This window comes from Equus przewalskii, chromosome 3 (assembly GCF_037783145.1).
Source record: "Equus przewalskii isolate Varuska chromosome 3, EquPr2, whole genome shotgun sequence".
Taxonomy (NCBI): Eukaryota; Metazoa; Chordata; class Mammalia; order Perissodactyla; family Equidae; genus Equus; species Equus przewalskii.
In genome coordinates this window covers 106,600,143-106,627,262 of record NC_091833.1, presented here as the reverse complement: position 1 = coordinate 106,627,262, position 27,120 = coordinate 106,600,143, and the positions used below count along the sequence as shown (strand labels likewise).

General features: G+C 43.5%; 1 protein-coding gene across 43 annotated transcripts in view; it reads right to left on the bottom strand.

Moving 5' to 3' along the window:
• Nucleotides 1-27,120, bottom strand: part of LDB2 (LIM domain binding 2) — a 359,745-nt gene that overhangs the window by 223,842 nt on the left and 108,783 nt on the right. For all 43 annotated transcript variants that reach the window (XR_011538276.1, XR_011538278.1, XR_011538279.1 and 40 more), the window contains exon 2: nt 2,632-2,734. Coding sequence is in view for 39 of the 43 variants with exons in the window: in XM_070613154.1 (XP_070469255.1) it covers nt 2,632-2,734 (103 nt within the window). In the remaining 4 variants the exon portion in view is untranslated. The remainder of the gene's footprint in view (nt 1-2,631; nt 2,735-27,120) is intronic.

Here is a 27,120-nt window from a genome sequence, read left to right as displayed (position 1 = left end):
AAAACACCAGCAGAGTACTGTGGCTTAAGTTCTTCCTGTTTAAAAAAGTCCCAACATCTCAGTAAAGGGATTGCTTGGCCAATGTTCTGTGTGGTGATATAAATTTTTCCCCAGATGTCCACTCATTCATTCAATCAGCCATTCAAGACACATTTATTGAGCACCTATTATGTGCAAGTTCCAGTATTAATCTGAGAATTTGGCAATAAATAAAACAAAGCCCCTGTCCACATGGAGATAACATTCTAATAGGGGGTGACAGACAACAAATAAATAAGTAACCTATATTACAGGATTTATGGTAGCTAAGAGAGCAAATATCTCAGAGGCAGAGAGACCCTCTAAAAACACAGAGATGGGAAGGGAGAAGAAGTTTTTCCTAGTAAGGGCTAAATAAACCTCATCTGGAATATTTCTTGGTACCTAGAATGAAAGTAATTTGGGGAAATGTTTTACATATGCAAATGTAGTAGTAGCCAAGTCATATTTTCTTCCTTGGAAATACAAGGCCCTCAGCTCCCTGGGAGGTGTCAAAGAAGAGCTATCCTACAGCCCAGGACCAGCAGGTGTTTTCCCAGCCTGGCACAGCGCTCCTGGATGGCGAACGGGTTAAGGTGGCAGCGCCTGAGCTTGGAGTGCTGCATAAACAGTGCACGTCAGGCGTTCTAAGCATGTTTCTTCTTCCCTGTCTCCCAGGCCTGTGCTGTCAATCAACTGTCACTCGCCCGCACATCAGCAGCGTGTGCACATCACCAGGCTGTCAGCAAAGCAGCTGATGAGACTCGGCTCCAGACTGTCAATCATCTTTGTTTCTCTTCTCTGCTCGGGAAATATTTTGGCTCGGAGAAACAAAGAAACCTGGGCAAAATGGCTCATCGTCAGACATTTACTCCTGTATGTGGATATAAGATCTTAAACAGACACTGATCATGCCTTACCTCCAAATGATGCTGGGGTCGGGTGGACAGAGGGAAGATTGAGAATCTGTTTTATTAGTACAGGCTTTAAAACTGTAAGTCTAGTTTCCTGAGCAGACCCTGATGGATTCACAAACCAAAAAGAAAGCACAGGAACATAAAACAATGATAACTTGAAGTTATCTGAGCTTATGCCTCAGAAAAAAATAAGAAGGCTCAGAGGATGGATGGCTGCTTGGTTCGAAATTATTCACCATTGATCAGGCAGGCTTTGGGCGAGAGAGTAATTGTTGGATTGCTGAGTTCATTTATCTCCCAGGGACTTGTGAAACAGCAGCTTCTGCACCTGACTCTCCTACTCTCTAGGGCACGAGGCTGCCTGGGGGTACCCATACACAGAAAAGCAAGTTAACTCATCATGACCCCCACAAAGTGGGCTTGCCAGTGCTCGCAACAGAAGTCATTATGTTGAATGTAAAGACACTCCAGTACTGCCTACTGACTGGCATACTAGCTGTCCCCTCACCCAAAATATTTATTAGAAATATCCTACGCCTTAAAAAGCCTACAATACACAAATCTAAAGAGATGCTCCTGGCAATGAGTTTGAATCGGGCAGCAAGTCCAAACTGTCCTGCTCCCGGTAGTTTGCCACCAGTGAAAAATCACCATGCATATATTAACATAATTAATCAACTCATCATGTAATGGATCCCGGTACTAACAACTTGTTTAAAGTCCTACAAAATTTTTAAAACAACCAAACACTTGTTGTACCCTAGTGGCTTTGAAATACATTTAGCAACAATCAGATCTTTTAACTGTGTTTATCAAGAGCCCTATTATCTATCAATGGCCCAGTGCTCTGAACTGACTCGTTCATACATACTGTGTTCGGTTTCATCATCATCTCCCTGTTTGTGACATTTGGGATGTTTTACCCTCTGACAGCCCCTTTCATACGTGCAATGCTGCTTTCTGAAAACACATCTCTCTCTGATCTAACTGGACATTAATTGCTTTTGTGCTGGTGTATCTATGCCTCTTGGTCTTACAGCACAACTAGCAAATCTGATCTCTGACAAGTTGGCTGAACCTAATCAGGACAGATCAGCTGTTACCCAAGGTGCTAGGGGCTGTAATTTGAGGATCTTTACAGAGTTATCATTCGATGGATAGACAAGGAACTATAATTCTGTCAACACGAATCCAAAACTGTATGTTCGAAGCAGCTGTGGCCTCCCCCGCCACGGAAAGATAGCACTTGTCAAATAAATACCTGAGATAATTGATAAGAGGGAATTACAAGGATGTGTCTGATACAGTGACTGTGAGGAATTTTTTTTAAAGGAACCTTCAGAAGCGGAACATTGGGTGTGAAGTACCAGCTGTCAAGGATAAAGGAGGGCCACAGGGAGGAGATGGATGGAAACTCGCCACAATTCAGCTCCCACTTATCATTGGGTGACTCGGTTCCTATTTTCCTTGCTCCCTACTCAGGCAAGTGCCCAAACATTTTAAGCCTCGAAGGAAATCTCTCACAGCCGACTAGGGCTGCCACCCGGTGACAGTGGCTTGATCAGAAGCAAGAACATTGTCAGGACTGGCGGGATTATTGTCAGGCTGTCAGCATCGTGCCATTCTCTGAAGACCCTTGTGGTTTTCTTAGAGGCGCAAAAAGAGGGAATATTAGAAAAATAAACTTCTTTCTTACTGTATCGCTTTGGTCCATCTTCCAAACAAAATGAAAGGGTTAATGTGGCGTCATCTTCAAAAAACTCAGTGGCAAATGCGTCCCACCAGAGGTTGTCGCTATCCTGCAAAGAGACAGATCATTTATTTAACAGGCAAGAGGGGAAAATATCTCAAAGAGGAAAGGAAAAGGAAAAAGACAAACCCAGTCCCCCCTTTCTTGTTATTTAGCATAGGTGTTCTAGAAGGGGGGGTGGGTGGGCGTGTGGTCACTTCCAATTAATTGCCTCAAATGGGGACGGAATTCCAACTCCATAAATGAGTTACTGCAAACCGAATGAAAATTAATTCTCGAGGCCATATCTGAGCAGATTTAATAAACATACTATGGAACACAATGTGACATTTTTTAACAAAAGGATTTGTATTTAATGTAAAATACATTCAACTTTTTTCTCTCTTTCTCTTTGCTCTTTTAAAAGTCCTGTTTTACAAACAGCAACCACAATAGTACAACTAGGTTAAGCAGAGTAATTTTTAAAAGATAATTTATTCAAAAAGGGAATGTGTGGGGCTCATAGCCCTACTCTACGCAAATATCTCTAGAGGGGATACAATACTGCTACTTGGATAGATGTGAACAGATGAGTTTATTCATAAGCAACCGTCACATGCATATGGATTGTTCTCGAGGATTGTTTTAAGATTATAGGCAATCGCTAGCTTGTTATTAAGACGATTATTAAAAAGAGAGCAGTTCAGCAGGGAGCCATCCACATAAACTCTGTTTGTCTTGGGTTGAGTGTTTCCCTTGCTCATGCAGAAAACACTTCGAAACTGGCCTAGTTTAAGGCAGTTAAAATCATTGCTGACCTTCAGGGGTTGGGGGGAGGGGGTGGCCTGTAACAGTGAATTGGGAAGGTAACAGTGAATTCGGAACGCAGCATTAAAAAACGGCAGTCACACCCGGACTTCGTGCTCTGTGTAGTGCCCAATTTATCCCCAAACTCTTAAGCACAATCTTTTTCCGGAGACTTGTTAGTTAGTGCCAGATTTCAGGCCGAGATGTTTCACAGCTGCCTGCCGGATGGGGGATGGGGGAGGGGACGTCGGGGACAGAAGGGGCCTGCTGCTCCCCGCTCCGTGTGGCCCCACCGCCGCGGCCCTGCCGGAGACATCACAGGGCTCTCCCTTCTTCCCATTAAGTTGTTCTGCTTATGACAACATGAAGTTGCTGTCACTGGCAGGCCTCAGGAACAAACCTTCAGTCCTGGCAAGAATAATTAAGGGGGCACCGAAGACTGATGTCATCTCGTTTCAGAAAAGAAGCTCAGACAAATGAACTTTTTGTCTCTTCTTCTCTGGCTTCCTCCCAATCATCACACCAAAAGCCAACATTTTTCTCAGTAAAATACAGTAAATATAACCATCCAGGAGCAATGCATGGCTCCGCATGCAAACAAACCCCCTTTTTCTTCTTTCAAAAACAAATATTTATCGAGCGCTTATTATATACAGGCCTTCGGAACACACAGCTGATGACGGATTGGTCCCTATCCTCAAGGAGCTCAAAACCCACTCGCAGGAGACAGCCAAGCGAGCAACTAACAGGCAGCCTCCTCCATACCAGAGACCATATACGAGGTCTCGGTGTCCTGGAAGCTGTCCGAGCTTCTAGAAAAATCAGAGAGGTCAGAAGTGGAAGAAGGAGCTGGGGAAAGAAACCATATTTGGGAACATGGACACTTTGGTTATTTTATTTCAAATTGCTACACATTTGGAAGAAGAATAATAGCTCACATTTACTGAGTGCTTACCACAGCCCAAAGCAGTATCTTAAGTACAGCGGGCCCTCCATGGCCAGCGGTTCCGGTTCCGCGCCAGGTTCAACCAACTATCGCGGAAAGCTCTCCGATGCTAGCGTCTGTACTGAACACGTACAGATTTTCTTTCTTGTCACTATTCCCTAGACAACACAGTATAACTATCTACACAGCATTTACACTGTATTAGTTATTATAAGTAATCCAGAGAAGATTTAAAGTATGTGGGAGGATGTGTGTAGGCTATACGCAAACGCTACGTCATTTTATATGAGACTTGAGCATCCGGGGATTTAGGTGTCTGCAGGGGTCCTGGAACCGCCCCCTGGATATCTGAGAGCTGGCTGCACTTTATGTGTATTTTCTGTCTTACTCCTCGCTGCCATCCTGATTCTTGTACAATATAATTTTCTTCTGCACAGAGGGTCTGTTTTGCTCGCCACTCACCTCCCAGGCCCCAGAACGGTGGAGGCCACGGGGTCACTCCACGAAAGTTGTTCAGTGAAAGAGTGAAGCTGCTCATATGAATATGCCAACTCTACCACTGCAGAAATGGAAGCCTAGGTGGTAAATGTAACTTGTCCGAGTACTCTCAGCCAATAAATGGGGGAGCTGGCGTTTAAGCTTGGACCATTGGACATCCGAGACGTGCCCCAGCCTCTGCCTGACTCCTCTCTCCGGCAGTCCTCGGGAAGGCAGGGGTTAGGATTCAGAAAGAAGGGAGGGAGATCGAAAAGGGACTATTTTGCCCTGAGTTGGTTTCTCCTCCCAGGTCCTTGCTTTACTGTCCTGCCCCGATGCTAGGACTCACGCTCAGCAGGACTCCTGGCTCTGAGCAGTAAGCAGGTGATATGACGTCATTGGCGGAATTCGCTCCCATGGGCAGCTCTCAGACCTGGGCTTCACCGACACTACCTCATGCCAGCTATGTGAACGTGCACAACTGATTTCTCCTCCCTGAGCCTATTTCCTTACTTGACAATTAAGGATAATAATAAGAAGAACAGCAATAACTATCTTGCACAGTTGATGTGACAGCAACAACAATAACCATCTCTCAAGGTAGATGTAAGGATTAAATAAGTTAATGGGTATAAAGTGTGAAAAGGAGTGCCTGAACACAGTGAAGATCAATAAAATGCCTCCTTCCTGCCTCTATCTACCATCTTTAGTATCATTTCTAAGGCAGAAGACATTCCATGTTCTAAAGAACTACATCAAAAATGAATTTCACAGGGGCCAGCCTGTGGCCTTCGCGCTCTGCTTTGGTGGCCCGGGGTTTCACCAGTTAGGATCCCTGGCACGGCCATGGCACCGCTCATCAGGCCGTGCTGAGGCGGTGTCCCACATAGCACAACCACAGGCACTCACAACTAGAATATACAACTAGGTACTGGGGAAGAAAAAGAATAATAATAAAAAAAAAACATTGGCAACAGATGTTAGCTCAGGTGCTAATATTTAAATAAATAAATAAATAAATAGGAAAAAAATGAAGTTTATAGAACAGCCCATTTATCAGTCAAGGGTATTTCTGTATCCCTTCAACTGTCTGTAACCCATTTACCTGATGACAGCACCTGTCGGCAACACAGTTAAAAGTCTGAATGGAAATTAACCAGCTCTCTTTTGTCCTGCTAATTGTTCAAAGGACCAGTGACTGGCTCAGGTCCTCCACCTCCATTTTCCTGTCATCTGACTCTTGGTTTCTGGCAGTGAAAGGAAAAGGCGGGGAAAGAACGCAGCTGATCTGAAGTCTCTGGGAGAAAAGAAAGGACTCAGGCTATGGGAGGTGCGACAACTGTCTCCGGGCGGCCACACAGATTCATGGGCCCAGACAGGTGAGTGTCACTGAGAGAGGCCTTATAATCCAAAAAGGGGGGACATCATCTGACTCAAACTAACTGTGACGGAACATGAGCCAAGTCACTGTCTCAGGAAATGTTGGGACGGACTTGGAAGGAGAAGGTCACGTCAGTTGGCTATGCTCACAAATCTTGGAAGAACATTACAAAAATATAAATATAAAATGTAAGTTCACAGTGCCAGACACATAATAGGTACATAAAAAATATTTTCTGGCTGAGAGAATGAATGAATGAAATTCATTATTGTAGCATCACAAACTCAATGCAAGAAAGTCATTCAAAGTTTTCAAGAGATTTTAATTGTTTACCTTACTTTGTCACTCGGTTGATATTTCTTTTTTTGCTGAGGAAGATTTGCCCTTAGTTAACATCTGCTGCCAATCTTTCTCTCTTTTATTTTTCTATGTGGGCTGCCACCACAGCATGGCCGCTGACAGACAAGCGCTGAAGTTCTGCACCTGGAAACTGAACCTTGGCAGCCGAAGTGGAGTGTGCTGAACTTAGCCCCTAGGCCACCGGGCTGGCCCTTGGCTCATACTTTTTAACTAGTGTAAAAATTTTTTTGATATATTTTAAAATTATAATCGCCAACTCCCTCCCAACACACATATATAAAGCTTTTGAATTAGTTCTCGTTATGAGAGAACAAATGTTTATGTAGGAAAGGAAATAAAAGGCCTAGAGCTTTAAGAAAAACTTCCTGTCGAGCAGAGGCCAGTCTTCTGTTTGCTGTATATGAAGGAAGCAGATTATGGAAAGAACACACGTTTGGGGGGATCTGGGTTAATAATAGTTACCATAACCCAATATTTTCTAAGTGTTTTACATGAATTGAACTGTCTTATATTCGCAGCTGCTCTAATTGCTGCCAAGGGGCAGAGCAGGCAGCCTTACAGATCATTTACATCCTTGAGCCCTGTGTTACACTGACTTCAACATATGAATTCTGCCTCTTCACAGCTGGGTGACCTCAGTCAAGTCCCCTAACTTCTTTGCAACTATTTACTCATTTGTAAAGTGGGAATGATAATTTCGGTGGACTCTGAGGATTAAGGAGCAACTGCCTAGCACATAGTAGCTGTTCAATAAATGGCAGCTATTATTATTCATTGTTGCCTCATTTGACCCTTAAAATATTTATAAATAGACAATCTGAATTTCCAAAAAGCTAAACTACTCCATAAAGATCAGACAGCTAGAAAGTGGTGAATCTAAAGTACATGTAGGGGCTGTCCTGGTGGCGCAGTGGTTAAGTTCACTCATTCCGCTTCGGCTGCCCAGGGTTCGCCGGTTCGGATCCCGGGTGAGGACATGGCTCAGCTTGGCAAGCCATGCGGTGGTAGGCATTCCACGTATAAAGTAGAGGAAGATGGGCACGGATGTTAGCTCAGGGCCAGGCTTCCTCAGCAAAAAGAGGAGGATTGGCAGCAGATGTTAGCTCAGGGCTAATCTCCCTCAAAATAAATAAATAAAGAAGTACATGTACAAGTCTGCCTAACTCCAGTCCATTTTTTAAAAGAGATTTTCTTTTGTTCAAGCAGTTTTAGGTTCACAGCAAAATTAAGAGGAGGGTGCAGAGATTCCCCACGTACCCTCTGCCCCACACATGCATATCATGTTCCCCCATTAGCAATATCCCCTGTGAGCATGGTACATTTGTTACAGTTGATGAGCCTACAATCCATGGTTTTTTCCAAATAATTCTGCTTAAAAAGTGATTTTTCACCTTAAGTTGAGAATGAAAATGCTTCACAAGAGTAGAAGTGGCCGGTGTTGGCTGGAGGAGATCCTGTCTGGGCAGATGTCCTCCTCCAGCTTTTTCAGACTTTGTGCACTTTCCCCCACCTTCACGTGCTTTTCCTGAAAATAAACTTCCTCTTTGAACACCTCGTCCTTCCATTTTGCTGCCTGGCATAGTTCCTGGGATCGCTTAGGCAATTTTGTGGCAGACATTTGCTTAACAGCGAGGCTAGGAGCCCAGGCAGTGGCTGAAATGCAGCTACCAAGGCCTCTGCTGAACCAAATGCGAGCTCCCTGGCAGCAGATCTCACAGTGCTCACTGGCAGGAGAGCAGCTCTCAGCCACACGTCTAGCTCATGAGCGGTGCAATGCTACAAGTCAGTCCCTCCATTATTCAGCTTCTAGAATGGTATGAGCCTTGCAGACAAAGACTACAAGTGCTCTCCTTGGCCACATGTGAGGAAGAGAAAGGGATTGAGGAAATGTAAAAGAAAATGGCCCGGTTAAGATTCTGCAGTTCTTTCTACAGGCTAGCGCTTCCGCCTCTTGATTGTAAACCTAGCACCCCCATCGCTGGAGAAATGCAAGAACCTGGAAATTCCCAGTTCTCCCTTCGGAGCAGGAGACAGAGCCAAGTTCAGCAAGCTGACCAGTAGGAGGCTGCGTGCGTAAAAGTTTGCCAAGGCTGCTTTGAAGCAAGGATTCCAAAGGGAAGCTCACTGAGTCTGGTTTTCCCTAAAGTCTGAAGGGGAAGCAGGATGCAGCTGGCCACTCTCACCCCATGCAGGCAATCCCCTCAAGTCAGACTAACTTGGAGATTAACCAGGAAGTGCCTTGAGGAGGACCAGTAAGTCAAGATCAACCTTGTGGGGCAGCCAAGTAACGGTTACGGTAAATGACCTTAAAAACAAACTGATGGCCTGAGTTCTTGTTCCCAGGTATATGGGGGGTGGGGGGTGCACGTCAGTTACTGGCAGATATGATAAATGCAACCCTTAGTGTATATATCATAAAAGCATTCTATCCAGGGAAAAGCCATTCTTACCATACTACAAAGGGGTCAGCATAGTCAGAAGTTTGCCTGTGTGCAGCCAAGGGACCTCAGCAATTTCCTTTCTGAACCAAGGGCTCCTGCTGACCCGTCCCCTGCCTCCCCGTCTTTGCATATGTTGCTTTTTTGGCCTGGAATGTCCAGCAAATGTCAAGTCCCAGTCCTTGAACTCCTTTTTCACTGTTACCTGTGCTAGGAAAGCTGGACAACTATACCCCTGTTAGAGTGTGGATCAGATTATATGGAATCCCCACCTTGTAATCCTGTAGCTGACTGAGGGATACTTAAGATAGAGACTGGGCATTGGGCATCTCTCCATCCTCACCAGAGCTCCCACTTCTGGATTACCCAATAAAGGAGTAGAAAAGGGGAATGAACAAATGGAGAGGCCCTACCTACCTAGGGAGGAGGAGTCTTCCTTTAATATCGTAGGAATCCTCAGAGTCTACACTCAGTGGCAAGGGGACCAGGACTGTGTTCAAGCTAAGCTTTCTCTCTGTCATATCACTGATGCCTCACTTGTCATCAGCGGATGCACCACCCATGCATGTGAGAAGTTCATATTGAGGCAGGAATTTTCAAAATTATCTCACAACCACAGTGCCATTCCATTGAGCCACCGTTTGGGTATTTTTCTTGTCTTTTTCAGTGAAATGTTGGTTAAGTGAATACACTTTACTGATTGTAGCTTAAATAAGTGAAGTTTTACTTTATTAATTTTTCAAAATAGAGAACAGCGGATAACATGATGAAGACCCATGGGCCCATTATCCAGAATTAACAATTATTGAAATGATATCTGATTTGTCTTTTTAAAAGGAATTATAAATTATAAATAAAAATAAGTGTCCTGGGTCCCCATATCCTGCTCTATTTTTCTCTCCCCTCCCCCAGGCTCCCATGAACAGCTGTCTCATGAAAATCATATGGCTTTTCCTAGCCCATCTTTTATATTTATATGCACACATGACTCCATTCATTCATGTGCAGCCGTATTTTATGTTTTTAATATTTTACTTAAATGATATCATGCATTATGTTCCCATCTTTAAACATGCTTCTTTTCATTCAGCATTGTGTTTTGGAGACCTATCCGTTTTCTACATTGGAGCCTCTTCTTTCCTTCTACAAGCTACATGGTAGTGCAGTGCAGTGAATGAATGTAACATATTTTATTTAAGCATTTTGCTACTAATGATCTCCAGACAGTTTCTAATTTTTTGCCATTACAGCAATGCTGCAATAAGTATCTTGGTAATGTCCCTTTGTGCTTATGTGTATGATTTCTCTGGGGCACAGATCTAAAGTGGCCATGCCTTAGCATAGGATACGTACTTGACTATATTTTGGCTCTTCCATTAGGAGGTCCCTGTGCTTCCAGATTGAAGACTTGTGGTCTGACTGATGCATGGGTGGAGATAAAACAAAGAGCATTTCTAAAAGATGTATTTCCAAGTGCGATCTAATAACAGGATCAATATAATTACAAAAAGAATCCAGCTCTGCCAGGAGAAGGCTGAGCATCTAAATGTCCAAAGAAGAGGCAATGATAAAATAATAATAGTAAAAATAGGTTTGCCTATCATTCTCTTAAAGGCAGAGTGTATCTCAGGGCCTTCATTAACCAAAAGGAGGATTATTTCTTGACACTGACACAAGAGAGAAAGCATAGATTCTTCATGGTCCTCAAAATGACTCACGAGACTGAATCACTGAGGACAAATGCCCCAAATTGCGAGACGAGGGGAGAGATCTCGCTTTCTCTACACCCTGCCCCTAGGCTTCCGATCGAGGTCATGCCTTTTCCAAACACACAGGTCCTTCCAATTCTCGCTGTTGTTTAGAATCTGAACAGTGAATATTTAGTGTTTAGTGAATATTAATAAGTAAAATGTGGATTGTTTTCCCAAAGCTGGAAAGTAACAATAGCATAGAGCAGCCCCCAGGTAAATAAAGCGGAAATTAACTCAGCCTGAACATAGGCTAGGGGAGTGGGGCCGACAATTCTCACATATTTTAATTAGCTAAAAATACCATTGAAGCTTCTCCACTCTAAATAATCCCCTATATGCATTTCTGTAATTAAAATCCTTGGTCCTTTTGTCCCATCTCACAGGTGAGCCCAAGGACCACTGGCAGCCAAATCGTATATCAGGATGAGAGACACACTCAGGTCAAACAGCAGAAGAGAGTCTTAATTATACTTAAAAATCCACAAAAGCATTTTGCTTCCATCCCGATTCTCTCCTGTTCCCATCTCTGTCCCTCTCCACCAAAAAACAGGATCCTGGTGCCAGGGCTGCCCCCCGGCATCTTTAACTTAAGCACTGACAGGTTATGTGGGATTTTTGCCAGAGTAATTATTTTTCAATTCAACAATAATGAGAAATTACCATGGCAACCACTTGTCACGTGGCACACATACACCCCCTCCAAAGAATCAACCATACATAAAGCATTTATTCCTTGAAAAAAAAAAATTTTTTTTTAATTAAAATAAACTTAAACAGGTCAAAGTGGAGAGAATGCATGAAGGGGTCTGAAATCAGGAAGATGAGAAGGGCACCAATTTCCTTCAGCATCTTGTGGTTCTAGAAAATAATGATACCTCGTCTTATAACCTTACCTTCTTGTACACACACATACACAGAGCACTCTATTAATTTGTGTCTTACCATTTCGGTCACTCCCATTTGACACATGTCAGCTTACCTCTCTCAGAAGACACTGAAGAAAGAATGAGGCAGAAGCACACTTGGCCATATGTGCTTTTCCTAAATTTCTTTGCCTGTCACACCCCTATATGGAGACAGCAGACAATGAAGAACCCAAATCTCATGCCTTTCCTTCTCGTGGAGGCGCCTGCACACGGCAGGGTGCAGGTCATTTATTTTTCCTAACTACAAGAGTCTTTTTGCTTCCTTACTCTCTAGCCACTCTTTTTCCCAACCTGGGAGTTTTGTATCAAACCAGGTTTATTCTGAATTAGCCACATTTAATAATAATAGTCAACAGTTCCGTAGGACTTACTCTGTGCCAGCCACTATTCTGAACTCACTGAGTAATATAACCCCCTTGAAACTTCACAAGGACCCTACGGGATAAATCCCATTATTGACGCCATTTTATAGATGAGAACACTGAGGCACAGAGACGTTAAACATTTGGTTAAGATCACATAGCTGTCAAGTTGCAGAGAGAGTTTAAACACAGGGACTCTGGCTCTTGAGTTTGGGTTCTTATAACCCCTCTGCAGTGATGTTTCTTTATCCAGAACAATGTTTTTCAAAATACGTACTGTCTTCTTAGTTGTTTCAACAACCAATTAACGCTAAGTGCATGGGATGTTTGGGGCTCCCCTTCCTGAACAGACAGCCCAAAGGAAAACTTTCCAGTGCATCTACGGAATTCTACATGGAGACACAGAAACAAAAGTCATAAGGCAGAATTGCGTGCTCTGACCAGCTGGTAACTGCACAGTCACCAAATGGATGCAGGGAGAGAATTTCAAATCTGCCCTTTTGATTTATGGAATTTTTCAAAATCTCATGTCCCAGGGATTGTATTTTTCTTCTCTCATTCTCAACTCTTATTTTGTTCATTCTTGGCTAAAGTGCATTTTATTTATCAGTGAATGTTAGTTATCGTTTTAACAGAGAAATTCTAAAATGGCACGTTACCAAGATAGTCAATTATGCCTCTTGATAGAACATCTCAGGCTTTCACGCACAACTCAAGGCCTCCCTTTCAGAAAGCGCTACTATATTTCACTCCCTGGTGCCAGGGGATGCTGCCTTGGGAAAGCAGAGTATTAAAACAGGCAGAAAGACAAGCTTGGCATCCGGCAGACATGGCTCTCCAACAAAAGATACATTAGTGTCCTTTCCCTCAAATACCTGAGAAATTCATATATTTCCATCTCCATCCTTGACCTACTAAATTATTAGTTAACCCTGAAGATCCCAAAGAGATTCATGATAATCTAAAAAGGATGACTAAAATGTGTACACGTTTATGTGCCCCAAATTGAGCTTTTCTCCACTGGACTTATCACAACAGGAATCAAATAGTAAGTCTGGGTTCCTATAAGTTTAATGAGGACAGGTCTACACACATGTCCCGGGTATTGGCATACACAGCATCTAACACCTGGCAGGCATGCAACAAACAAGTACTTGATTATTTGGTTATTTAAATTATTGAATTTCACAGATAAATATGTATTTAATTAAAACCAGCATATTCTCAAAACCCTGAAGAAAAACAAGTTTTATTTTCATGATGGTTGAAAACTGCCACTCTCTTTTCTGTTTACGTGGCTGTTAACCAGGGATGTTAAATGTTTAATGAGTGAATCCATAAAAGAGCTAGGAGTTTTACAATGAACTGCTTTCTAGTCCTCACAGTACTCCTATCAAATTGGTCCATTTATGGTCTCAATTCAAATGGGGAAACTGAGGCCCTTCCCGAATGTTTGTTTCTATCCACAGAACTTCACTGTATATTCTAATCTATATTATTCTGATGTGAAGGAGGAATAGCATTTTCTTTCTTATTAAATTTTCTATTTTATATCCAACATGGAGACATGCACTCTAACACATGAGAAATAATATATGGCAGACCCTACGCAAACCCAGTTTGAAAATGACGTAGCAAGGCATTACTCTGGAAGCACAGGTCTCGTTGGTGACAGGTCTGTGGCGGTGAGCACCATCCCTCATATTACATCACACCATCTAGGTGGGAGAGGTCCTCAGATGCAGGATAATGTGATGAGGCAGCACCTCGTATATCTTGAGAAAAGCTCACCATAAAATCAGGCACAAATTTTCTGTTCCAGCATAAACACAGCAGACAAGAGAACATTTCCGGAAAAGCTTGCAAGATGCAAAAGCTTGTTTTTGTGACCTGCCCAATTGCATCTGAATCAAATGACAGGAATAATCCTTAGAGTCACCAGTAAAAATTGGAAGACTGTGCTAGGACCAAAGAATTAGGGAGTCACTAGAAAAAAACTCAAGTTTTCCTTCTTCTTTCTTGGGAAAAGTGAAAAAGGATTTTGTTCACAAAGATAAATATAAGAAACCCAGCATATTACCAGACTCAGAAGGAAAATAATAGGATTATCTTGATGATGGTGAAGGCTGCCATTGTCTTCTCTGATTACACGTCTGTTTACCAAGGGACTTGGATTCTCTCTAATATGCCAAAGACACCGAAGTCTGTACCAAGGCTCCCAACTTCTCCCTAGGACTCCAGAACTGTGGCTCCAGCTGCCTCACCAACTTCCCTACTTTACTTGTTAATCAAAGAGGCGTCTCAGACTGAACACTGGCCGGCCAAAGCCAGACCTAGACCCATTTCTACCCTACCCCAAGCCAATTCTCTCTACTCTTTTCCATTTTAATAATATAACTTCAGTTTCCCAGTCCCTTAGACCAAACTTTTAGGACATATTCTTGATTTCTTTCCTTTCCTAAGCCCCTAGCTCCAATCCATCCGCAATCTCCATGCATCTACTTCTAACATGTAATGGAACTCACTCCCATTTCTCTCCCTCTCCCATCACCCCTTATCTAGGTCTCCAGTAACTCCCGCCTGGACAACAGTGATCCTTCTCTCTGCCTACACCAGTGTTCCCCTGTAACTCTGCTCTGCAGAGAAGCCTGCGTGATCTTTAACAATGCCCACTAGATTGCGTCACTCCCCGGTAAAACCCTCCCATGGATCCCCGTTGCCGCTTATCGCCGGGGAGCACACCACCCTGCGTGGTCGGGACTTGGTCTTCCTCTTTGGCTCCAGTTCACTTCCCTGTCAGCACAGCTCCCAGATCTCGGTCTTGCCACAGAAACCTGCCTTCTGCCCTGGGGCCTCTCTGCTCCGCCATAGGGCCCTCTGCACTAGCTATTCCACCAGTGAGTGGATGCCTTTCCTCGACTTGGCATGGCTTTCTCTTCCTTGTCATTCAAATCTCAGCTTCCTTGTCACTCATGACCATCCAATCCATGGGAGCCAACTTGCTATCACAACAGTCTGTTTTTCCTCCAGGAAGCACTTATGACTCGATTTTGTTTACTTGTTTATTGCCTTCCTACCTACTAGAAAACATAAGTTCATCAGGAGCCTGGCACATAATAGGTGCTTAATAAATTTCTGCCTGAACAAATAAATATACAAAAAAATGTGTTAAACAAACAAGAAAAAAGAAAAGATAAATCTATCAAGGGGACCACATTAATCTCTCTCTCGAACTTCCACAGGGAAGCCAATCCCTGATCCAGACTTTTCACAGCCCAGTTGACTGTAACTGCACAACAGAGTACCAGGAACTTACCAGAATCTTTATTCACTTTAATTTTTAAAATAAATATATGCCATGAATTAAAAGCATTAAAAATATTCATGCCCTTTGACTCAGTAATTCTATTTCTGGGAATCCATCCAAAGAACATAATCCAAAAATATGTAAACGCTTTATACACAAAAATATTCACCAAAGGAGCATGCATAATAGAGAAAAACAAAAGAACAAAACTAAGAACAATGTGCTGCCCTCCAAGAGAGGAATGATTCAAGAAACCATGATATGTCCGCTAGAAAGAAAATAAGAATCTTTAGACGTAATGTTTGCCCATGGTTTGTAATAACACAAAGACATTCTTCTGTTATAACGTAGAATGGAGAAAGCAAGAGGGACAAGCAGAGCAGTAGGGCAGAGCGGAGGGCTGAGACACGACAGAAGCCTGCATGGGGACTGAGGAGGTGATAGAGATGCCCATGCCAGGGCGTCGGGAAAGGAGGCACTACTTGATAAATAGCGTTGGGACAACTGGCTTTTCATATGGAAAAATGAATAAATTCAATTCTATCCCACATAAGCAAACATAAATTCCTAATGTATTAAAAATACAAATGAAGAAATACAAAATTTTCAAACTTAGAAGGAAAGATAGAATATTTTGTATGATCTCAGAACGGGAAAATTTTGTAAACAACCACTAAAAGGACAAATTGTATGAGAAACAAGCAATCCATTTGAATCCATCAAAATATAAACATTTCGTAGGACAAGAGACATTATAAACAGTGCTACAACGTAAGTGACAAGCTGGGAGAGGATTAGTAACTAGAATATATAATGAACTGTTACAGATCAAAAATCAACAAAATAGAAAAGAGCACAGGATACAAAAGTATCATTCCCAGAAAATTGTCGATAAGGCGATGAAAAGATGTTCTGTGTCACTTGTAGTCAAGAAAGGTAAATTAAATCTAAGCCATTGCACATCCATGTGATTGTCAAAAAACCAGAAAATTGAACGATACCAGATGTTGCTGGAGAGCTGGGGAAACAGGAACTCACATGAACTGTGGTCACTTCTGATCGTTGTCTGAAAGCCCCTGGGCACAAAGTGGGCAGATTCCGGCCGTACTTGTCCACTCATCACCTGTCACTCTCCTGGACGTCAGCACAGCCTGACAAACTTCTCTCTTTATCCCACTCCATCCCTTCACTTGCAATATTCTTCTCACCCCACATTCTCTCACTCTTCCCCAGCCATCCTTTGCTTATGCTTTCAGACCTCCACCCAAGTCTTGCCTCCATCCCAAAGCATCCCAGGCCTTCCAATACAGAAAAGTCTCCATTTTCTAGACTGAGATACATTATTTTAAAAGAATTTTTCAGTTACCATGAACCTCATGCTGACTACGCCTATAGTACTATATTTTTATTTTATTTTACACTATGTCTAGTTATTACGTTTTCAGGTCTCTGTAATTAGACTCTGAACTCCACGGGTGAGACATTATATTCTTGGGGTTATTCTTTGTATTCCCACTGTTCACATGGCCCACATTTATTGTGTGTTTAATTATAAACCAAACACTGCATTCTCTATTTCAGGCTTTTGAACATTATCAGATACCACTATTGTTATTCTCATTTTACAGATTAAAAAAACAAAAATTCAGAAATGTTACTTAGTTTTCTCAATCACACAGCTGGTATATGTTGGAGTCAGTGTTCCAGCCCATGTTGTGTGGCTCCAGAACTCATCCCTTTTAACCGATATGAGAGAGAGAGAAAGGATTGTGGGAAAATACTAGTAATAAAAGGTCATATATAAGACTTGTGCGTGAATGTTCACAGCTTCGTTATTGACAATAGGCAAGAAATGGAAACAGTCCAAAAGTCCATCACCTGATGAATGGATAAACCAAATGAGATATCTCCCTCTAATGGAATTTATACTACTATACTATTAGCAATGAGAGGAACAAAATATTGATAAATGCTATAATATGTACCTCAGAAACATTACGCTAAGTGAAAGAAGCAAGACATAAAATGCCACAAATTGTATGATTCCATTTATATGAAATATCCAGAATCCTGGTTCTACCACTTACTAGCTGTGTGTTCTCAGGCAAATTACTTAAGCTTTCTGTGCCTGTTTCATCAAGTGTAAAATGTATATAATAATACCTCACCTTTCGTTATGGGGATTAAACTAGATAATACATGGGCCAGTGACTGGAACAGAGTAAACCACCAGTAAAGGACCTTATTATTACATGGTGGAGAAAGTCGCAAGGCCAAGGTTGTTGTGGATATTAAATATTATCTATCAGTAACGCATCTTACAGCACAACCCCACACTTTGCAAGCAGATGGCCTGTGTCTAGATTCCGGTGCCAGTATTTCTTTGCTCTGGATCTCTGGGCAAGTTACTCAATCTCAGTGGCCTTCACTGTGAAAATGGGAACAACAGTGCTGGCTAGCTCGTAGTGCTGTTATGAGGATCAAGTGAACCGATACGTTCAAGTGCTTAGAACAGTGCCCGACACCCAGTAAGCACTGATTAATTTTATCCATCATTATTGTTCTGCCATCAGTGCTTGAAGGCATAAAAGACACCCAAGATAGAGTTCTCCAGTCTCAGAAAATATATAATCCAATCAGCCAGTTGTCACAGGACTGCCACTGACACTGGATTACAAACAAGGTGCCCCCCGCTGTCTGTCTTCCTCAGGAGACTGCATTCTCCTCGAGGGTAGGGTCGGTGTTTCACTTTTCAGTGTGTCCCTTCTGCGTGCACAGTGGCTGCCTGGGAAAGAGCAGGAGTGCACTGTATCCAGGTGAGCCTTCCCCGCCCCCGTGGGAGCAGCCTCTGCTTTGCACAGCTGAGTGTGGTTCGGGCTGTCTGCGTCTCAGCATCTCAGCAAGCTCTGCACTTAGCGATTCAGTTTGCTTCCTTGTCAACGAGAGATCACAACTTGCAAGGCAAAGGAGAGCTTTAGAAAATTGTGGCTGGCCTGCCAGCACCCATATTTGGTCCTGCAGGATTTGTCGCTTTCCCCCATCCATCTTCATGGGAGGCAGGAAACTGGGTTCTAATTCTGATCCTGATACTTCTAGGCTGGGTGACCTTAAGCAAGTCCAAATCAAAGAATTTTAAGTGTTCAACATGTCCTTGGAGGATGTGCTTTGGCATCAGTTTCTCCATCTGTCAAATATAAGGAGGATTGGAAGGGTCCTTCCAAAGGCATCCTGCCAAAACACTCATTTCTTCAGAAATTTACTGTTCACTGAAAGAACTTGCCCACCTGACCCACTGTTGCCTTCGGGGAGAACATTTCTGAGGGATCTTGGTCAGGCCTAAAGTGGAGGCAACAACATCACCAAAGGATGTAAAAGGGAAGGTTTCCCATGACATCACCTTCCAGGGGCCGAGAATAGTCTCCATAGGGAAGGCAAATGGATTGCCACCCAAGTGGCCTCTCTAATGAATTGGTGACTTTCATTCATTCATACATGCAGCAACTATTTACTGAGCACCTACTGTGTGCTAGACACCATTCTAGGCATAATGAGAAAGTGTGAACAGAAAGGACACAGCTCCCTTCCTCATAGAGCACGTATACGAATGGATGACAAACAATAAACAGGACAAATTGTGAAATATACTGTTTATTAGAGAGTGACAGGTGCACAGGAGAAAGACACTAAAGCAGGAAATGGGGACATGAAGTGTGGGAGTGGGGCGGGGAGTGAAATTTTAGATATGGTGACCACACGTGGCCTTGTTAGGAATCTCTCTTTAGAGCAGGGTTTCTCAACCTCGTCATTACTGACATTTGCGGCTGGTTATTCTTTGTTGTGGGGGCCGTGCGTGCATTGAAGGAGGTTTGGCAGCATCCCTGGCCTCTACCCATGAGATGCCAATAATGCTTCCCCTAGTCATGACAACCAAAAATGTCTGCAGACATTGCCAGATGTCCTCCAGGTGGAACACCACTGGTTGAGAGGAACAATCTGAAGAAAAGGAGGAAGGGAGTCTCACAGAGGTCTCGAAGGATCCCGTGCAGGCACTAGAGACAGAGGGGTGAACAAAGCTGGCCCCAGCCCCCACCTACAGGCAACTGACATCAAACAAATATCTCCTCAAACATATTTGTCCTCAAGAGAGGGTGTGGTCAGTTGAAGTGAGGAAACAGCAAGTGCCCCACCCAGAGGTCGAAAGATCATGATGCACTTCAGGAACTGAAAGGAGGGCATCTGAGTTGAGTGTTGGGAGCAGGCGTGAAATGCCTGCGATGAGCATGGTGAAGCACTGAGGGGTCAAACCCCCATGCAAGACCCGGCAGAGCTGGGCAAGGCACGGGATCTCGCTACAGGCAAGGAAACCTCATAGAAAGGGTGTAAGCAGGGAAGCATCATGATCAACATAGCAGTCTAGGTTCCAGGCACCTTCTAGGACAAGGCCAGGTAACCTCCACTCCTGCACAGCTGTGAGGCCTTGGGAGAATTCCTTCACTCCACTCGGCCTCAGTTTTCTCATCTGTAAAATTGGTGATGGGGACAACAGTATGACTTCATGGGTTTGTTGTGAGGGTCAAATGAGACGCCATGTACAAAGCACTCAGAACTTTCCCGGGAACACGGAGCACATTCGACAGTAACTCTCGGTCTTGGTGAACAGCACTCTTCCTCAACTACTGTCAGCTATTCCTTTCTTCCCTTTCTCTCGGAAGCTCATGGATGCAAAGTGAAATTTATTGCACTTTTGTCTTTCATATCCCCCCTCCTTGTCCCTGCCCCGCCTCCCATCCTCTTCCCCACCCCCAGGTCACCTCATGCCTCTGCTCCCAGGGCCCTGCATTTCTACTTCTATTGTGCCACCTGGTTGCCAGTTTCTCTGCACACCTGGACTTTCTAGTCTTTGTCAATAGTCCTTACAGGGGCAAATACTTCCACTTGAAAACTAACGTCAACGAGGCTTCCTTCTCATTTAAATACTGGAAGGCCCCGTATATGTATGTTAGCTCTCAGTCCTGTCTTGAGAATGTCTTCTAAATCAATCAACTGTCATATTTGGGGGTCATCAAACCACCCCCCACCCACCTGATGACAGTGTACTGCTTCCTTATAAGCCGTATAGTGCCCGAACAGCTCCTCTCCCTATAAAGCCTTTCTCCCCAGTGTGTGGTCCAGAGGATTTCTACTCGTCATCACTTGCAGGAGCTTCCCTGCCCACAGCTCCCTCCTCCAGCCAACCCCTTGCCTGCTCTTCTCTAGCAGGTGGAATTCCATCCTGCTTAAACTGTAATGCCCGCACCTGGCACAGGGCCAGACACGAAGCGGTGCCCCCTCCCCTCCCCAGGCCGTGTCTGTTGGAGGGGTTGATGCACACACAGTGATGTCACATGCTACATCTTGTTTGATCCTACACCAAGAGATTAACAGCACAGGTGTTTTATATACGAGGAAACCAAGGCTCAGAGAGGTTAAACGATTTGCTCAAAATCACCCAAGAAGCAAACATCAAAGTCACAACCCACATATGAGTCTTCTAACCTCCTGTGGCTGGATAAAATAATTTTGAATAAAAGTGCCATTTGCCAAAACTTAAAAATGTTTAGATTCAAACTATTCAACATACATATAAACACAAAAACATTGCCTATAGTTCCTGGACTTATTGTTATCATCACAATAATGTGATAATAGTAGCAGATTAAATAGCTAACAATTATTGGCCATAGTCTCTGGGCCAGGTAGTATGCTAGGCACTTTACAAAACTGTCCCATTTAATTCTTGCAACATTCATATGAGGGAGATATTACTGTGTCCAATTTACAGATGAAGAAATTAAGGCTCAGAAAGGTTAAGTAATTAGACCAAGGCCACTTAGCTAGTAAACGGTAAAGGCAAAATTCAAATCTACATTGTTGTGATGGTTAATTTTCTGTGTCTACTTGGCTGGGCCACCGGGTGCCCAGGTATTTGCTTAAACATTCTAGATATGTCCATGAGGGTGTTTCTTGAATCAGCAAACAGAGTAAGGCAGACTGCCCTCCCTAATGTGGGTGGGCCCCATCTAATCCACTGAAGACCTGGGTAGAAGAGAAAGGCTGAGTAAGAGAGAACTCCAGCTGCCTGACTACTTGAGCTAGGACATTGGTCCTCTCCTGCCCTTGGACTGGAGCTGACACCATCGGCTTTCCTGGTTCTCAGGCCTTCGGACTCAGACTAGAGCTGCATAATTGGCTGCCATGAATTTCCAGCTTGCCAACTCACCCTGCGGATCTTGGGACCTGTCAGCCTCCTTGACTACATGAGACAATCCCTTATACTAAATCTCTTTATGTGTACACGTATATTCTATTGGTTCTGTACTTCTGGAGAACCCTGACTAATGCAGTGGTATACACCGAAGCCCTAGCATGTTTCCATTCTCTGTATTAAGTAAATGTAGAATTCCTCTCACTCCAGGTAGAGAAGCAGCGTTAATTATCAACAGTATGCAGCAAGGGACTCACTAAAACACGTCACTAAACGGGATTTGTTTTGTTCCAACATCTCAGAAGCAGCTTTTCTTTCTTACTCGCTTGTATTTCAGAATCCTGCTACAGAAGCGGGCAGAGACACGGCTCTGGATTTCCAGGACCTTGATGGCATTTGCTCTGACACCATGGACGGATGTGCATGGATGACCTTGGACAAGTCATTTCACCTCTCTACGGAGATAACATATGGATTACGTGTACCTATGTAACCAGAGTGCCGCGAGACTTAAATGAGATCAGCTATTGATTGTTTTTAGTTTCATTCTTTCTAAAACCACAAAAAAGTTAGCAAGCAAGGGGAACTGCTGGCTTCGGAAGCAATGCACCATGCAAAGTAGATACTAATTCCATTTAATCTGATTCTTGTCCAGTCATCTTAACGGAAGGCTAAAAATGATTCTGCAGTAATAAAGGGAATTATAATACATGATTGTAGAAGCTTGGAGAGCAATTCCAGCACAGAAGCAAGCGATTATACATTGCAACAAATTAAAAACTCAAAAAAAGGGGGGTGGGGAAGGAGAGGAAACCAAAGACCACTCAAATCCCTTAAGAAATGCTATTTAATAAAGCAAACTCTCTTTTCCATAGAATTCCAATCAGGGAGCACTTTGGCCACATGGAAGCAATTAGAGACATCTACGATTTAATGAAAATGCAGAAACCAAGGACAAACAAAACAACTGTGTAACAAGAGGCCACTTCTCATATCCTTGCCCTCAAACTGCAGGACACAGAACGGCTGAAAAGCTGGTACCAGGGACACACGGCTAATATCAGCCAGAGGCTGGTCCCCAAAGTCAGGTCTGCTTTGCCTTTTGCTAGAACACAAAGAAAACAAAGCTTTAACAAAGCAAAGGCCAGGCCAGGCATAAACTGCACGAAGTGAGGACAGCTTCCATGGGTGGCCATTCAGTTCTGTGATCTCATGAGGAGAAAATGTGAGCTCTGGCTTCTCCTCTCTCCAGCCTTGGTGGAAACCCAGCCCCATTCCTTATGCAGGATTCCATCATCCTTGGGGATCCCCTTTGCCAGCTGTAAACATCAACTATAATTTGGATAGTAAGCAACTTCCCTTACCGCGGAAACACGTATGTTGTGTCACTCTCCTATGAATTGGAACTCTTCCGGCTTCAGACGATGAAGAAGGAGACGAGTTTGTCTCCCGACGTTATCCCTGCCCCTCGGCGCCTGTGCCTCCCTCACCAGCTTTCTCTCTGTTCTCCAAACACTGCATGTTGACTTCTGTTTCCAGGTCTTGGCACTCACTGCTTCCTTTGATTGTAGGGCTTGTCCTCCACACCTTCGAAGACTCGAATCCTCATTATATAGGTCTCAGCTCAAATGTCACCTCCCAGAGAGAGGACTTTCCTGCTACCATCTGACTGGGGACACTCCAGTTACTCTGCTCACTGCTCATTATTTCATTTTCTTCTGAGCACTTGTTCCCATCCAAAGCTGGCTATACTGTGAATACACTTGTGTGTCTGTTTGCTGGTTACCCTGTGCCCTTCTTCAATCCCTTCTCTGCATAATGAGCCCTGAGAATGCAGAAATGTTCACTTTTTGTTTGTTTACCACTGTGTTCCAACTCCTAACGTGGTTCGTGGCACAGAATAGGCACTAAATAACATCAATAGGATGAATACATAAAATAGTGGGTTGCTTGGGGTTTCTGGGTCTTTAGAAAGACTGCTTTAGCCAAGAAGTATCCTATTTCATTCATTCATTCTTTCAACATTTGTTGAGTGCCAAGTATGTTCCAGGAGCTGGGGATACAGCAATGAATTAAATATGTCCACAAGGAATTTGGAGTGGAGATGGAGAGAAAGAGAAGGAAGCAGCCCACTACAGCAGGATATGAGGCAAAGAACGTGTCAGGGTACAAAGGAGTGACCAGCACTTGATAGTGGTAGTGAGACGTGGCCTAAGGAAGGAATTCTCACTGCTAAGTTGGTGGTGTATTAGTTTCCTGCGGCTCCTGAAACAAACGGTCACACACTGGTAACTTAAAACAATAGAAACTGATTCTGTCGCAGTTCTGGCGTCTAAAGTCTGGAATCAAGGTGTCAGCAGGGTTGGTTCCTTGGGAGGGCTGAAGGAAGAACCTGTGCCATGCTTCTCTCCTCCAGCGGTGGCTGGCAATCCTTGGCGTCCCTTGGCTTGTAGCTGCATCACTCCAATCTCAGCTTCCATCTTCACTTGGCATTCTCCCTATGTGCATCTCCCCCTGTGTCTTTGTTTTCTCTTCTCAGAAGGACACCAGACATTGGATTTGAGCCCATCCTAATCCAGTATGACCTTATTTTCGCTAAGTACATTAGAAAAGACCCTATTTCCAAGTAAGGTCATATTCTGAGATGCTAGGATTTTATTTTTTTTTTAAGGAGGAGACACACTGTTCAAGCCAGTATAGTTGGCTACACCTAAGTCTTTGGTTCTGGAAAATATATTTACTTTCACAAGCAGCAGTTGTCTGATGGATTTAGTATGACAGAATTTTACTCTCCACTGAACACATGGGTATGCCAAAGTGTGAGGAGTGACCCACATCTTCTCCCCAGATCTATTCAACCTACCAGAGGGAAAGAGGAGCAAAGTAGGTCAGGGGCTGGCTGCCTACTCTACTCATCACCCATGCCTTCTCCCCTTCAGCCTCTCAGCTGAGGGCTCCATCTCATCTGCTTCAGCTCTGTTCTCTAACTCAACAGTCTGGTCTGGGTTGAGCCAAGGCAGCGGCCCATGCCCAGTGAAGTGCTCTATCTTGGAGATACTCTGTAGGAAGATTCATTCTGAAGCCCTCAGGGAAGCTAACAGAACTGCCACAAATTACAGCTCCTTCTATGAGGCCCTTCAAATCCTGGCCTTGCCCCGTCACTTCCCATTCTTGTTCTTTTGCCTGGTTCCTGTTCTATGGCTTCCCTACTCCTATTCCATTCTCCCCGGCTTCCTTCCAAGTCATAGTCTTAGCTCCTTTCAGTGATGGGAATCGAGATCCCTGACACCCAAACAGAGGGCCAGAGTCCTTGAAACACTTGACTTGTTCCCACAACGGAGAGGATCTCAGTCACTTCCAGGCAACCCTGAACCCCAGAGATGTCCAGGAGGATCCACAAAGTGGGGCTCAGTGGAAAGATGACAGACATAGGAATCAACTAGCCCAGAGTCCAAATCTGAGCTCTAATCTTTATTAGACAGCTCACTGTAGATCAATTGCTTAACATTTTTAGTGGTCATTGTCTCACCTACCAATTCCTACCATATAGGGTTAAAATATACATAAATTAAAAAAATAAGAATGCATTTGACACAGTTCAAGACTTGTGGAATGTGCTCAAGAAATGCGTTTTGAATTGCACTGAGAAGACGGAAATACCCAATAAAGACCTAACGAAGTTGTGAGAGGAAGAGAAAATATACTGGACTGGAGTCTGGAAAGAAGTCCATATATTTTCATCGATATACAAATACACTTTTTCCTCCATGGCTTGTACCTCCCCGTTCTTCAGGTGACTTAAGCGTCAGCTCCTCAGGGAAGCCTCGTCCAGCCAGCTTTATCTAACAGAGGACATTGCTCCTCTATTTAGTCTCGGTCCACTTTCCTCATACCGTTTATACAGGTAATGATTTTGTTGTTGTTTTATTTGCTCACATGTTTATTGTCTGTCTCCTGCTCTAGACTTTTTGCTGCATGAGGGTACTGCCCAAGTTCATCTTGCTCTAATCTCAGTGCCTGGCATAGGGCAATATACACAATAAAACTTGTCAAAAGAAAAAATGAGGAAGTACATAAATCCGGTTACAGCACGTGGAGATGCTGCCGTATTTTCATCATTTTAACTGTTCAGAAAAAAACAGAAGAAGATTGTGCATTTTGGAGAAGAAAATGAAAGAAGTCAAAATAATTTCAAATTTAATTTCTACCCGTGGGATTATCAAAGCAACAGAATGACAGGAATCTAGAATAAGCATCCAGTTGATACCTGAAATTCTTGGACATTCCTAGATGCTGTGTTCCATCAACTGAACTGAAGGGAGAATGCTCAGGCTGTGAGGGGGAAATTATCTTCCCCTATTCACCCATTTCCCTTGGCCACTCAGGGCTGGTTCACCACCTGAGGGCCCTAAATGTTAGTCTCTTTTTTAAAAAAAATTACCTTCAAATATTTGAGGACACAGCCATGGCCCCCACGGCCCTCCTCTTCTCCAGGTTAATCATCCCTGGGTCTTTCAACTCTTTCTCAATGGACAGGGTTTCACATTCTCTCATCATTCAAGATGGTGGCAATAAAGTCAAATAGACATTTAACTTGCCACCTAGTCTCCTGCCTGTGTGGATAACAGTGCGAGTGGAAAAGACAGACAGATAAACCCAAGGCCGTTGTGCTTAGAAAGTACATTTAGATTTCCATAAAGCCATAAAAGGTTTCAGATGACACATTTGCTTCAAAAAAGACAGACTCCTAAATGAGAACGATTTCAAGATCAGGCATCCTGGAGTGCTCTTAGGGAGGGAAAGCCAATTGCATAACCATTGCTCATCTGAGCTGCGGTGACAAGTCCTGCCAGCAGCAGCACAAGTTCAAATCCCCAGGCCCCCTAAGCCAAGTTCTGCCGAGACTCCCCTCCAGCTCACTACCCCCCACAGCTAGATGGCCAGGCTAACTCATTTGTTCCACCAGTTTCCCTGGAAAAGGGAACACAAGAAAGAAAGAAAGTGAGCTTTGTGAAAACCCTGCATTTGTGCTAAAATTTCCTTCCTCTGAGTTATACGGAGACAATGAGATTGGGATGAAAAAGCATTAGCCTGGGAGTCAGGTTCTTTAGGTCTAATTTTAGAACTGGAAGGACCCTTGGACATGAGCTGGTTCAAGTCTCTAATTTTACACCCAAGGACATTGCAATTTAGGCCACCTTTGTTGTGTATTTATCTGTGTAATCTTGAAGGAGTTGCCAAGACTTGCTGGCCTCAATTTCCTAATCTGTAAAATGAAGATGATGATAACATTATCCACCCTTAAATAGCTGTGATGATTACATTATATGGGATAATGCTTGGAATGTCCCTCATAGGGAGAAAACACTCCATAATGGCCACTATTATTATTTTTCATTCAGCAAATCGTAATTGGGCTTCTCCTATGTGTCAAATACTGCTCCGAGTAATGAGGAA